This window comes from Eucyclogobius newberryi, unplaced genomic scaffold (assembly GCF_026437365.1).
Source record: "Eucyclogobius newberryi isolate DKJ021-1_F unplaced genomic scaffold, fEucNew1.0.hap1 SCAF_7, whole genome shotgun sequence".
NCBI lineage: Eukaryota > Metazoa > Chordata > Actinopteri > Gobiiformes > Gobiidae > Eucyclogobius > Eucyclogobius newberryi.
This window is the reverse complement of record NW_027316389.1, coordinates 14857097-14872868: the sequence shown is the minus strand read 5'-3', so window position 1 is coordinate 14872868 and position 15772 is coordinate 14857097. Positions and strand designations below refer to the sequence as shown.

Genomic DNA, 15772 nt, shown 5'->3' with positions numbered 1-15772 from the left:
TATATTATATATAAATATATTATAACGTACTTCCACCAAACTCAGGTCTATAATTCTTTATAAAGGTTTTTGTGTGTGGTGAGCATAAATTCTAAATGAACTCAAGCAAACCCAAGCTAAGCGTGCGCTGTTAAAGAGGCATCAATAACCCAACAGTGTGGAATCCAACCTGCTAATGTAGGCCTCGGAGATGCGCGTGTCCGTGGGCGAGTTGATGTCCTTCCCTGAGCATTTCTCGTCTCCGGCGTGGCCACTGCCCGCTTCGCTGTCTGCCTTCTGACTCAGGGTGTCCGAAAAGTTGTCATCTCTGGGAGCGGCACGGGGAGAGCCAACAGAGGACAGACAAACAAGAAAAGAAACAGGAGAATCAGCAAATCAGTCCATCTTATATGTGCTTGGTTTTGCTATGTCTGATTTCAATTTTCCTCTTGCGTCAGCCTTTTGTCTCAAGGTTAAAAGAAAACGATGGATCATGTTACAGACACACAGTAATAATTGACACTGGTATGCATATTTGTGCTGGATTATGTAACATTCTGCTTGCCTTGCCTGGAATATTCTATAATGGCATTTCACGCATTCTTCTCCATGGAAACAAGCATCTGATGCCACCAGGACAAGTTTCAGGTAAGATGGAAAATGACGCAAGCCTGCTCAGTCATAATTCATATTTTTCAAGGTATTTTTAAGTAATAACCTTGCCTGTGATTGAGGGAAGGCCCTGTGGAAAATAATAATGCTGCTTTAACAAGGAAAAATATTTTAGATATTATGTAAAACAAAAAAAAAGGTTTACTGTTTGTAATTAGATTTACAAACTCAGAGCAGACTTCCTGTGCTCAAGTAGACGTATGTTTTATTCTTGATTATTTCATGGGGTTTAAAGAAGACCTTGCTCTTGTCTACTCCTCCAGAGCTTGGCCCCTCATTTTAGGCAGAGGGCATGATGTCGCAGAGCTCAGAGGGGCCACAGTGACAGCTGTAAATCCTGCCACTATTTCATTAGCAAAGGAGACATCCCATCAGCGGAGATCCCTCAAGTGAATTATTGATAGAGAAGCAGTGATCGGACAGAGGCAGGAGGAAAAGGGAGAGCAGCGCTCTAAATGACCATTTTGTTGGGCCGACTCCTAAGTGATTGGAGTCATTCTTTTCTTGTTCTAACGAGACAGTAAATCCAGTCCATTAAGCACCAACAGTCAGTGCACTGCTTGTTAGGGCTGAGGGCCAAAGACTGTGACAGCAAGCTGCTTAAGGACCCTCCACATGGACAGAAGACTAATGGGTAAAAATATATATATTAAGTTCTACGGAATATCACAATGTGGCATGTTAATCATAAATACAATTAAAATTGAATGATCAAAATAAAAATAAAAATGGTTCTTAAAATTCCAGAAATGTGAAAGTCAAATAAAAGGTAGACATTTTATGTAATATTATTTTCAATTTGACCTTTATTTAACCAGGTTTAAACTAATTGAGATCAACAAAGTCTTTTACAAGGGATTGTATATGTTGATTAATAGCATTACTTTTGTCCAACTTAAAAGTCTGTACACAGAACAAGCGTTGCAGTTGGTAGAGGTGACCTAAGCTTTTTAGTATTCAGTGCGTGTGCAAGCTCTGTGCACGAAGCAGATTCTAACATGAATTTAAAACAAGACAAACACACTAAATATTTGGGAGGAGAATAAACGTAGAATGATGTTTTAGAATTTTGATAATGTGAAAAGTTTTACAGCCAAGAATATGTACAATTTGATTTTTCTATACCATCCTTTTTAATCTCTTATTAAGATGTGGCCAGCACCATACAAATAAAATGGTGAACTCTAGAATTGGAAGAAACATCCAATAAGTGGTACATTCATAACTAAACATTGAAAAAATACTCACATGTCTTGTACAACAATATACTGGTGTGGCACCAGGCCGTCGATCCCATTGTGGCGTCCCTCCCACCAGTCCTCAGATGCCCGCTGATACAGCAGGAGAGAGGCACCCTTCTTAAAGGACAACTCCCGTGACGAGCGCCCAATGTAGTCAAACTTGGCAATGGCTTCAATGGGTTCACCCTCTGTCAGCAGAGAGAGGATTAGACAGGTCTGACATGTCAGACAGGGAAAAGACATTCTCAGATACACTATATATTTTGTAATGAGATTTCATACAAAAACACTTATTGTTCACATTGACCTTAGTGTGACTATGTTTGCACACGGAGGTCAAATGTGTGCACAATTAGCCAGTAGCTTATTTTAGTAATCAATAGTAACCCAGCTGTACATTGCTGGACTTTGACCAAGGCCACAACAGGCCCACAGGAGATTTAGCAGGTTATTTATAGTAGCTGGTAAACGGAGATCTATATGACCCAGGGAAATGCCATTCAATGTATAGATTATTTCATTGTGGTCACATCAACACCATAATTACACAAAAGAAAAAACTACAGTGCCATAAGTAAAGAACATGACTTTACATAACTATAAATCCAGTAAATGCATTATAACTAATAACATCTGTTGACTTTGCAACAGCAGGTTGAGTCACCTCATATTAAAAGTCAAAGCCGAAATGTATTCAAGACAGCAACACAAGACTAAAAATAGCCTCTTTATTTCTCTCACTCCTACCTCTGCCCTCCTCTCCTCTCAGACAGGGGGTCTCTGGACAAGCACAGCCTCGCTTTACACAATCACCAAGAATAGAGTAAATGGCTGAACCGTGTATGGCAGTGAAAAGCCATCATGATAGATCTTTCACAGGGGCCATGGTGATTCCCAGATGAGGAAAGCCACGTGGGAAAGAGGATACAGTCACCATACAGATGCGTGCCGTGTCCTCTTCAGCCTCATCTATTTTTACTATTCTATTTCTTCACCTGCCGGCTTTGCTCGTGCTGACAGGTGAAAGTGACCCGCTCACAATGGAACAAGACAAGCTTAATCGGGCTGCTCCAAAGTACTTCTAAACAAAGTAGGTGATTTTCCACACTATTTTACAACAACTTCCCTCAATCTCCCACTGTAGTGTTTGTCAGAAGTAACACATGACGTGGCTGAGAGCAGTAAAAAGTTCCTGCTGAATCAGGTGTACAATTAGAACCAAAACTACCCCGGAAACAGCCACGGTTACACACAAACGGAAACCCTGCTGTGCACATTGTTCATACACAGAATCAGGGGAGTCTGGACTCTGGAGAGGGTCATATTGACAAATGACAATCTCAATATATTTGGGGTACTATATTATATTCAAATGATAATAGCAACCCGTCAGAAATGTACTAGAACATGTCTGTAAATGCCTTGGTCGAGTAAAAAGTATCAGACACAAGTTTAATGGGCTATAGAACTAAACACATAAGAGCAGAAATATCATACACTCTTGTTTTGAAGATTACAGTAAATATATCTGTTCTTTGAAGTATTTCTGCAGCCCGTTTATTTATTTTTTTATACAGACAATATACTTAATATCTCCAATACAAAAATTGCAATATTAAGATATTGTACTATACCATCGTAAACAGACATTCGCTTTCAAAGAGAAAAGTGCATGACGCAAGAGCAGCACGGACATCAGTGTGGTTTATATGGCAAAAATATAACCCGACCAGTCCAGTAAAATACAATGCCCTTTAACATGTGCAATCCAATATGACTGCGGCTGCTGGGCGACTTGACAACACGGACATCCTGTGTATGCGCCCGTGGAGCAATGATATATATAATCAATGTAGCAGATAGTTCACCTTTGACCTTGTTGAGAATTTGCCAGAATATGGAATGTCAACGTACTGATGGTGCCAGGAACGGGACATTAAGCAAGCCCAGGTTTATCTTCTGTGGCCGTTCCACTGACGCTGAACTACACTGAACTACACTGAGGGCAGATTAAATATAGGTACGATAAAACATTAATATTCCTAAATTAGACTCAATTACTTGAATTTATTAAAAGATCTATCTGAAAAGCAACAACTTGTTAAACATACACATTTGATTCGCACTAAAAGATTCACGGCTAGAGCCATTAAAAAACCTATGCCGGCAGAAGAGAGTAAGAGATTTATTCTGAAACTGCGTCGTGTCCGATCTTGCGTGAGGTAATAGAGTGACATAACTATGGAAATGAACTGGATGGACCCGAGAGTGAACTGAAAGCACGGACTACTTACTATGTCCCTTACATTATTTGACAGTCAGGATCCAAGTTCTAATAAATACAAACACATTTGATAAATACTTGTATCATAGTGTCAGTTGGTCCATTCTACAGTTTAAGCACTTGTAATGACTACTTTCCATCTCTATCCCGAGATTTATTCTGACAAAGATTAGCATATATCTAATGAGCAGGAACTTTTGGCCTACTTTCTTAACGTTGAGTGATTTTAAATAATCTGATCTTGCTTCAACAGAGTCTGTGTTTGACTTGGATTGGACTCACTACTATCCATTACATTCGACACAGAAATAAATGTATGGTCACACTACCTGATTAAACCGCATATTTTCCCCTTTCCCTGAAAATATTTGTTATATTTCTTCTAAAAACATATGGAAATGTAATTTAGAGACAAGATCAACACAGATATGTTGACATAAACTCATACAAATTACTACCTGATCTATTTTTAGAGGCAAATGAAAATATAACCTGTAAATGTGATAGAAATTGTATTTTCTGAAAGGGACCTCCAGTCGGTTTAGACTGGCATTTCTATATGAGGAATGTGCTTGCCAGGGGGCCTCAGGGGAGAGGTATGTGCATTAGAATATGAATGGCCGTCCATCACATTCTCTGGGCCTTCAAGGTAACTACATTTAACAGACTCAAAGGCAGGATTAGCCACCCTGAGCTGCAGAAGCTTAACCCTTACTGCACCACTCAGGACTATATCTTACACTAGTGAAGCTTTGTACAACTCCATGCAAAAGGCAGTTTAAAAGGTAAACCATAATAAAGTGAATGTCTGTACTGACCGTCCTCACTGGTGTGTGCCTCAGTCCCTCCTTCGTTGTCCACCTCCTCCAGAGCCCCGTGCTCGCTGTAAGGGCTCTCACTGTGGGATACAACAAGACTGTCACCGGCAAAGCACCACTCAAAAGGTCAAACTGCAGGAGTTTGACAGCTTTAAATTTATTAGCTTTTCCTTGTACAGGTTTGTGTCACAATTTCAAAAAGGGAAATGTAAAACCTACAAGGATGGCCGGTAATTTATGATCACTTTTCTATGATTAGTTAAGGGTATTTTGATCAGCAGAGCCCTTTTCTAAATGCTGCTTTTCTGGAATCATGCTATGAAAAAAACCCTGTAATGCCACTTAGGTCTGCCTCAATAACACAATTTGAAGGGTGATAAATTGCTACAGAAAACAGCCCGATAAACGATAATATTGAAACTACTTTATGCCACTGACAAAAGGAGAATCCCCCCAAAAAGAGTTCCAAAATATATTTATCCCTTGTTGGTGTCAATAGTGAGTCAAGTATTATTGGAAAAACAAAGAAAAAAGTTCCCCAAAGTTCAAAAGAAACACATGATAAATATTGAGCCCCAAATACATTGTTCTTTTTGCCATATATTGAAGTATATGTCGATGTGGTAATTATTGTGGCAGGCCTAATCTCATAGAAGGTTGTACCAGTCCCCACCGCAAAGACAATCGCCACAGGGTTTTTTCTTTACCCTAAAGGGATATGAATGTGCTGAGGCAAGTCATTAGCTCTAATAAAGGTAAATCTGTGAGATATTGTGAACACAAAGATGCCAGATACACATGTTCAAGGAGCTCCAGGTTTAGTTCACATGACTGCACCGAGCACCCACATCATCAGCCCCGTTCTTTCCAGGTGACTTCTTCCTTTACTTCCTGCTGTAATTGTGGTCATTACAGTGATTGTTTCAGTCCGTCTCACACAGATAAAGAGGGCCGTGTAAAGTCATTCCTGAAACACGTGTTTACGATGTCCACCAGAGATGAATCTATAGTGCGTTGGACAACTCCGTTTAACTGCGCCGAGCTGCTACTGACGCACAGCTGGAGCAGGGCTACGATGAACATCCCAGGCGCATATTTCTGTGTTGACAGGGACGTTAATGAGAGCTCTGTGAGGTTTGAGCAGCCCCTTCTTTTCTTAACTGCAGGACAATCAGGAAATCAGTCTACATACTGAGCTCACAGCTAGTGCCTTAGACCTTTTGTCGTTGGAGTCATGGTTGACCAACATTTTCATTACTTGACTAGTAATTTCCGGGGGTAATAAAGGATTTCTATTCACAGCAGAGAGGAGTGAGTTGTCTTGATTTTGGGAGTCAACTGGCAACTGCCTCGGTGAGATACGTAATGGGTTTGAGAGCGTCTGCCAGTTCCACGCAATGCCCCCTTTTAGTCTAATCATGTAATAAAATGTAAATATATGATTATATTTGTGTGATGTATGTTATCAGCATCATTAGTCTAAGAGAAAAACGGCATGTATGAAAATGGTGTGAAGAATGTTTACCCTCAGGGAGTAGGTAAACATTCCCCAAGCTCTTATCTCTAAGGAAAATACCAAGACAGTTGTAAAAGATGAGTGCTGGATGTCGAGTTAACCAATGAGAAAAGTGACGCCTATTATGTGTGAAATCCATAATGTGAAATAAAAGGAGTTGCAAGAGGGAGAAAACGCCGTGAGACTCAGAGGGCCGTCTGTATGTATACAGACCGCCGCGGCCTAATCGCGCCCAACGCAGAATTTGAGCGCGCGTACATTTAAAAGGTTTACGCACCGGACGCGCGCTATCGACGCCCCGGCCACTGTACACAGGTGCGCGTACGCCGCGCTCGAGCTGTCTGCGCACATGCGCAGTAGAGGTGTTGTCGCATGAGCAGTGGAGTTGTTGACGGTGTGGCCTTTCATTGTGTAAAATGACGGATATCGAGAGTGTTGTTTTCACGTATTTGGTTTTCAAAACCCTCACACGGAGGCGCCAGTCTCTGTATTCCACCGTGAATACATCGTACAGCTCCTTTCTCCCACAAACAGCCACAATCAATCGTTTGTCTGCCATTGTTGACGAGCAAGGAAAAAGTGGCGCTTCTTGGGGAATTCCACGGGGAAAACCGGAAATGCGAGGGGCAATACATACGTACGTACGTCACTGCAGCAGCTCTGATTGGCTGCTGCGGCGGCTGCTACGCTTCAGCTGCTGAGACCTCAACATATCTGAGCACGTCGCGTAGCCGCTTTCGTCGCCTCAAAGCATCGAGAACGTAAAAAAACCACACCAATCGCGCCGCAAAAAAACGAAGAAATCGCGCCGCGGATAACGCACTACGTGCTCGACGCGCGTTTACCATAGACTTTGAATGTAAACTGGACGCTTCGGCCGCGGCGGTGTGGAACCCACTTCAGGCTGCATACAACAGCCTGACGGCCGGCGGGTCTCTCCCTTGCAAGCCACACAAAGTCTGACGTTTCTGTGTTGTTTTATATTCTAAGTTGAATTATGTTCTCTGACTGTTAAGGAATAGCATTGATTTATGTGTAATTTCTTGACAAATCAATACACAGCGCATGTCTTTAGTCAACCAAGAAGTTCTTTAGTTGACTACTGCCTTCAGAGTATTTTCAGTTTAAACATTGGAGTTGAATTGTACAGAATACTTAAATAACACCACAAAAAATATATGTTTAAAGAATTGTAGGAGACCTTTTAGTAAATGACTGCCAGTTGTAAAACGTATCATTATTTACTTACCAATAATCTCCTCCTGCCATGCACTTCTCATAAATGGGCCCGTCCAACTCTTTGGCATCAGGGAAGATGGTTTCATTGTGGATGATGATGGTCTTGATGATCTCATTAACATGGGCTTGGCATGACACCTGGTCCTGGCAGTCTGGGGTGGGCATCAAGGTCGGCCCATAGCAAATGGCCAGATTGTACGGGTCCATCATGTTCTCGTCGCTGTACTGGGACAAGCTGGAGGAGCAGAGGAAAAGTGTGGAAACGAGTTAAAGCAATGTCCTTATGTGGAATACACGGGTGACAAAGCATGTCTACTGCACGTACTGGTTGAGGAAGGCAAAGAGGTAGCGCATGACCACAAGAACTGATCGAGGGATGGTCAGAAGAATCTTGCGGATGTACAAAGCTCGTTCATACAGGCTTTCCACTCCTAAAATAGAAACAAATAAATACCATACATGAGTCAGTGTTATGAAATCCTGCATGTCGTGATTTTTGTTAATAAGGTGAGAAAAATAAATGTTTAGCTTCAGCCTCTGTCAAATAATGCTATGAATCTTTCCGGTTTCTTCCTAATAAACAAACTAATTGTGTAGAATTAAAAGACATTACACAGTTGTCATGATACTAAAATGCACTATTTTGAGTCCAGGAAAAGGTCCAATACTGATTTTAATACCACAATGTATAATACCACAGTCAATATAATGTAACTTTCAACTTTCAAAACAAATAGTTATAGTAGTTTCTTTCAAACTATTCAGGAAAGGTCAAAGTTTCTTATTTAATGTGATTTTCTTAGTTTAGTATTTGGGTATCTTTTTGACAACATCTATATTATTGTGATATATAGCGCATAATATATTGATCCTATTGTCACATATATTAGCAATATCAATTCATGAATTAGTAATGAATCATTTGTGCACAAACTGTTCCTAAAACTCAATCACAATCTCATTATTGTTTTGACTCTTTCCAAATGTACCCTAATGACACGCTTCGCAGAACGGTTTTTGTGTTTCAGGACAATCGTATTTGTTCTGCCGCTGCACTTGAAGCAGTCATTTTATTTTGCGGGGCTGAGGCTGTGCTGTCTGCTAAAAATAGACGTGTCACCCTCCAGCCACGCTCCGCCATCTGGGATTCGAGCCTCTGGGAAAGTTGTGAATCATTTTATCTGGTGAATACCTAAATAAGATCCTGCAGGTTTCCTAAAACGTGTCGCTTCCTTACATTTATGAAGGTTATAAATTACAAAGCAATACAGGGCACAGCACAACAGCAATAATTAAACAGCAGATGCTATGTTGGAAAAAGATGTTTGTATATATATATATATTATGCAAACTTATTCCCTCTGCAGAACTCAAAAAGCCAGTCGCTCTCTGCTCTACATCAGCACATTGTAATTCATGAAGCTTCTTTGTGTTTTAACCGTGCTCGAAATGCCTCTGTTAATCAGCTTAGCAAGTTTACGTGAGCAATTTCCTTCTTCCATCTGTTTTTAAAGTCACATTTCAAAACAGACCCGGATGTCTACGCACAGACATTTTTCGAGCTATTCTAAAGGAAATATCAAGTCTGTAAAAGATGTAGCGATGTCCAACTTTTGTGTTACAATAAGAAAACGACACTAATTTACTGAAACCTTTAATTTACTGGTATTCAAACTGTATAATAGATATAAATGAGTGAAATCTACCTTTCTAAATGAAAAAAACAGACATAATTTGAGATGAACAGCCAACAATTTATTTCTAAATGAAGTATATAGCATATATTTGAAAATTAGCTTAAACTGTGATACAAGTAATCCCAATTCAATGATCTAATAATCTTGACATCCATGGTCCAAAGTAGTTTACGAAGCCCCAAGCATTTTTAATAAGACAAGACATTTAATACTGAGCCTTTGGGCATTTAGCCTACACTGCAATCACCGCCGAGTGTAAACATGAACTTCTCATCGCTCAGGCCGAGAAATGTGTTTAAGTGCAGTCGGAATCACACGGGCCGGAATCACACGGGCCGGAATCACACGGGCCGGAATCACACGGGCCGGAATCACACGGGCCGGAATCACACGGGCCGGAATCACACGGGCCGGAATCACACTTCACGCGGGCCAGAATCACACAGGCCAGAATCACACGGGCCAGAATCACACGGGCCAGAATCACACTTCACGCGGGCCAGAATCACACGAGCCAGAATCACACGGGCCAGAATCACACGGGCCAGAATCACACGGGCCAGAATCACACGGGCCAGAATCACACTTCACGCGGGCCAGAATCACACGGGCCAGAATCACACGGGCCAGACTTCACACGGGCCACACTTCACACGGGCCAGAATCACACGGGCCACACTTCACACGGGCCAGAATCACACGGGCCACACTTCACACGGGCCAGAATCACACGGGCCAGAATCACACGGGCCGGAATCACACGGGCCACACTTCACACGGGCCACACTTCACACGGGCCACACTTCACACGGGCCAGAATCACACGGGCCACACTTCACACGGGCCAGAATCACACGGGCCAGAATCACACGGGCCAGAATCACACGGGCCAGAATCACACGGGCCAGAATCACACGGGCCAGAATCACACGGGCCAGAATCACACGGGCCGGAATCACACTTCACGCGGGCCAGAATCACACGGGCCAGAATCACACGGGCCAGAATCACACGGGCCAGAATCACACGGGCCAGAATCACACTTCACGCGGGCCAGAATCACACGGGCCAGAATCACACGGGCCAGAATCACACGGGCCAGAATCACACGGGCCAGAATCACACGGGCCAGACTTCACACGGGCCAGACTTCACACGGGCCAGAATCACACGGGCCAGAATCACACTTCACGCGGGCCAGAATCACACGGGCCGGAATCACACGGGCCGGAATCACACGGGCCGGAATCACACGGGCCGGAATCACACGGGCCGGAATCACACGGGCCGGAATCACACTTCACGCGGGCCAGAATCACACAGGCCAGAATCACACGGGCCAGAATCACACGGGCCGGAATCACACTTCACGCGGGCCAGAATCACACGGGCCAGAATCACACGGGCCAGAATCACACGGGCCAGAATCACACTTCACGCGGGCCAGAATCACACAGGCCAGAATCACACGGGCCAGAATCACACGGGCCAGACTTCACACGGGCCACACTTCACACGGGCCAGACTTCACACGGGCCAGAATCACACGGGCCACACTTCACACGGGCCAGAATCACACGGGCCACACTTCACACGGGCCAGAATCACACGGGCCGGAATCACACGGGCCGGAATCACACGGGCCACACTTCACACGGGCCACACTTCACACGGGCCAGAATCACACGGGCCACACTTCACACGGGCCAGAATCACACGGGCCAGAATCACACGGGCCAGAATCACACGGGCCAGAATCACACGGGCCAGAATCACACGGGCCAGAATCACACGGGCCAGAATCACACGGGCCAGAATCACACGGGCCAGAATCACACGGGCCAGAATCACACGGGCCGGAATCACACTTCACGCGGGCCAGAATCACACGGGCCAGAATCACACGGGCCAGAATCACACGGGCCAGAATCACACTTCACGCGGGCCAGAATCACACGGGCCAGAATCACACGGGCCAGAATCACACGGGCCAGACTTCACACGGGCCACACTTCACACGGGCCAGACTTCACACGGGCCAGAATCACACGGGCCACACTTCACACGGGCCAGAATCACACGGGCCACACTTCACACGGGCCAGAATCACACGGGCCAGAATCACACGGGCCGGAATCACACGGGCCACACTTCACACGGGCCGGAATCACACGGGCCGGAATCACACGGGCCACACTTCACACGGGCCACACTTCACACGGGCCAGAATCACACGGGCCAGAATCACACGGGCCAGAATCACACGGGCCAGAATCACACGGGCCAGAATCACACGGGCCACACTTCACACGGGCCACACTTCACACGGGCCAGACTTCACACGGGCCAGACTTCACACGGGCCACACTTCACACGGGCCAGAATCACACGGGCCACACTTCACACGGGCCAGAATCACACGGGCCACACTTCACACGGGCCGGAATCACACGGGCCACACTTCACACGGGCCAGAATCACACGGGCCAGAATCACACGGGCCAGAATCACACGGGCCAGAATCACACGGGCCACACTTCACACGGGCCACACTTCACACGGGCCGGAATCACACAGAGGAGACAGGCCTGTAGGTACACACACACACACAGGTGCAAACAGAGGGAACACCAGGCTGCAGTATTTGAAGTCTGGTTACGACTCGCCATGAACCCACACGGGATCGTATGTCATCTTCTCGAGCCCCATTTATCATATAACACATCTATCTGTGTAGTATGTTTAAGGTTTGTTGTCTGGATTGTGTATGTTGCTCTCTAACTGAATGTTAAATGTTTTAGCAATCGGGAAAGAATATATATCGGCGGTATAAGTGATTCTGTCCCTCCATCAGGCAGGTTTTTCTGTTACAATTCCAAATGAATACAGAAGAGCAACAACGCTAAAGGGGGGCAGCATGTCAACAGAATCATCATAAAAAGTACTACAAATGATAAATGATGGATGTACATGTTAATTGGTGAACTTTACTACAACTTAATTCCAATTTGTGGGTCGTATTTCAACTATCTTTGACTACCTTTGAAACCTTTTCTACAATGAATCACTCCAGGACGAAGGAAGGATTATATAAACTCTAAGGCAAACATCGGAACCCTCTATGCTCACGGCAATGGGTGAAACTGTCCCACTGTGCTCTCTCCGGCCTGTTTATGTTGATGATGATGCGGTTTGTTAACTTATCCATTAGTATGCACATAAAAACAATTCAAATAAACAAATACATAAAAAGATCCTTACTGATGCAGGAAAGCAGTTCATTAAAGCGCTCTTTGGGGAACAGAGGGTTCTCCAGGCCTCTGAAGTACAGTTTGAGAACGCCGGCCACAGAGTTTATATCATGGTTGTTCTCTTCGTCCGTCAGGGGATCATTGCCTGGAAGATGAAAGGTAAAATGTAAGGGAAGAATTTCAACGCTTAAGTACTAAATGTTTCACTTAAACACTCTGCACCTCTTTCAAAGGAGTTTTTAATGTCATTGACTTCGAGTTGCGACCCAGACACGCGGAATATGCCTTGATGTTGGAGACCTGCAGGAACATGAACACAAAAGAGGATCAGATGATTCCAGGGAGTCTGCAAACCACAGCTTAAGCTCGACAAAAAGACTGCTCATTAAGCCCCATTTGCTTTTCTAATTAAACGTAATTAATGACTCTGAAGCGGACTGCCATTAGAGTTGACTAAAGTGTCCGAGAACTAAAGATTAGAGTAAAACAAGGGGAAGGAACAGGGGTCAGAATGGAGCATAATGAGCCTCTTTGTTTTGACCATCTTGCTGAGCACCGTGCATGGGACCACCAGCTCGTCCTGACAGCCCCATCTGTGTGTTGTGTTGTGTCCTTTTGTCTGGTGTCTCTGTCTATGGAGATATTATTGCTTTGTTTTTTGCTTTGGAATGGAATTAAACGTATCTACCTTCTATCTATTCAATTACATGTGTTTTATTTGATGTTCATTAAACTTTATTTAACCAGAAAAACTAAACTAAAACATTGAGATATTTTTCTTTTCTTTAAACAATATAACATAGCAAACATAAAAGGAACACAGAACAAGGCACAGAGATGAACTCAGACATAAAAACATTTAAGGATTGATTAAAAACGGGACATTAAAACATTAAAAGCACAAACAATGTTACTAGAAATCTCACTCTTTGATTTTTTTTTTTTTTTTTAAACCTGTAAAGAAGCCAGCTCACACTAGTTCAGTTTGAAATGTAGACGTACAGTAGATATGTAGACGACAGGTTTAATGCCACACTGTGGAGCATTCCATAAGTAATAAATACAATCTCCATGAAGATGAGAAACCTTCGTATAGTGCTACTTTAATAAATGATGTAAGGAGAAAAGCATCAAAGTAACAGATTTTTTTTTATCTTATTAGCACATTTTTATATATGCACCACACCACCCAAGCAAGTTCCTGGTTTGTGAATTTTGTTCACTGACAATGGCAATAAACCTTTTTTCTGATTTTGATGAATGATAAAACGTTTCTTATATTATAAGAAAAGTATCAAAAGGTGATAGGGATTATACTTGCGATATACGTTTTGTTTTGTTTGTATCTAATTTTTAAAATGACATCTGCAACCTGAGAGTCCAACGCTTTGGTCAAATATTTTACGCAATGTACATTTTAAAATCAAGATGCACATTTCAAGCAAAACTCTAAAATATGAACCATGAAGAACAACAAATCGCAGCTTTCGAGATTTTAAAACTGCAAAAACTCAAGATGCAATGTCGATTCAATGTCGTTCAATTGAAATGGTAAACAAGCTGGTACCGGCGTCTTTCCCGTGACCATGACTACAGTGGAACAAACGACAGCACCAGTATTACAGAAACACACACCCAGGCAATTAACACCCCGAGACTTCTCAAGTGTCGGGCCCGAACCGCAATACATGAACCGCTAAAGTGATTTGCAACATAAGAAAGTGTATGAAGTGCACAGTAAAAAGTGCTACTCACCGTATAAATTAATGTAGCGAATACAGCTCTCAACCACACGGGGAATGGCTTGACCCGAATCCTGAAAGTGATCATATTAAGTCAAGTTCATAGAGAGATTTGATTTAAAAACGCACTGAACCTGAGCAGCACATGACAATTGCAATTCACACGACACATAATAGATTAAAATGTGTTAAGCGACGTTACAGTTATCAGTTTGGGAGAGTTTTACAAGAACTTATTGGTAATTATACACAGTGGTCAAGTGCTAGTCAGGGACGAAAGTGCACATTAATGACATTTAACAGAGACAGACAGAGTTGAAGTCAGATTATTTAAGGACCAGCCGACCTAAGGGGAGGCACATACTATCGCCATACTACCCACACTATTTAAAACTACAACCATGCGCTTATAAATACACCAGAAGTTTTGAAAGTAGCAAAGAGTAACCAGACAACACAACAAATAAATGTTTGTATTCTCTGCCTTGGTGCTTTGCTGCCTCTGTGGCGTACAAACAGGGCCTCACTACATGTTTTAATGAGCGCGTGGATCATTTTACAGCCCTAAAGGGTAAACGCACAATCCGACCGTGGTGACCGGGCCAAAAATCGACTATCTATCGCTGCAGTGGAGCCGTGAGGATTGAGCCACAGCTCTGGTGGCGTTATGTAATCCCATCCCTGGATATGTGAGACAATGGATGGTCAGACAAATTCAATAAAATGTTTGATATGGGCTGCGTGTGCATGAATTCAACTCGGCCCGTCTTGTTGTTCACTTACGATGCGACAAGAAACACAAGAAAATACAAACAGACAAACAAACGTATATGGACGAATAAAAAAAGAGATTTGCAAGCTAGCAAGAATGCCCCAAAAGGTGTACCTGGTGTCGAGCGTGTGAGTTCCGGCGTCCGCGGCTAGACAGAAGTGTGATGCAAAAGGTCAAGATAGGGAAGAGAGGAGAAAAAAAAAGCAAGACCCAAGTTAGGACCACAGCGCCTGCTCACCAAAGCTCAATCAAGAACATGCGCCCATTTCGTTCTGGCATCTGGATTTGGCAATAGGGCGGCACTGGACAAATTCAGTTTAACAATTATTCAGTTTAACGGTTATTTTTTGTGAACTGTTTTCTGACAAATATTGATCAAAGCGCACATTTTAAACACCAAAGAGCATTAACATTAGAGAAGACTGAAATCTGAACGGCTAAACTAATTTAAGGATTTATAAACATGTTTGTAGAGATTTAAACTACAGTGTTAGCAGGTTTTATACATAATAGGCCAAGATCTTTTCTTGTTTGCAAAGGAATTTTTAAAAATTGCAGTAT

The 15772-nt window shown here is 43.1% G+C and overlaps 1 protein-coding gene across 7 annotated transcripts in view; it reads right to left on the bottom strand.

Annotated features, from left to right (window-relative positions):
- srgap1a (SLIT-ROBO Rho GTPase activating protein 1a) overlaps positions 1-15772 on the bottom strand; it is a 72818-nt gene that overhangs the window by 4539 nt on the left and 52507 nt on the right. For 4 of the 7 annotated variants that reach the window (XM_072435561.1, XM_072435562.1, XM_072435566.1 and 1 more), the window contains exons 13-20: positions 14453-14513; positions 12920-12997; positions 12708-12842; positions 8075-8180; positions 7760-7984; positions 4995-5074; positions 1900-2080; positions 170-307 (exon numbers count right to left, since the gene is read on the bottom strand). In XM_072435561.1, the coding sequence (XP_072291662.1) occupies positions 170-307; positions 1900-2080; positions 4995-5074; positions 7760-7984; positions 8075-8180; positions 12708-12842; positions 12920-12997; positions 14453-14513 (1004 nt within the window). Of the gene's footprint in view, positions 1-169; positions 308-1899; positions 2081-4994; positions 5075-7759; positions 7985-8074; positions 8181-12707; positions 12843-12919; positions 12998-14452; positions 14514-15325; positions 15360-15772 lie in introns of those variants that run through there. The other 3 variants (XM_072435563.1, XM_072435564.1, XR_011924527.1) reach the window with 2 other exon arrangements.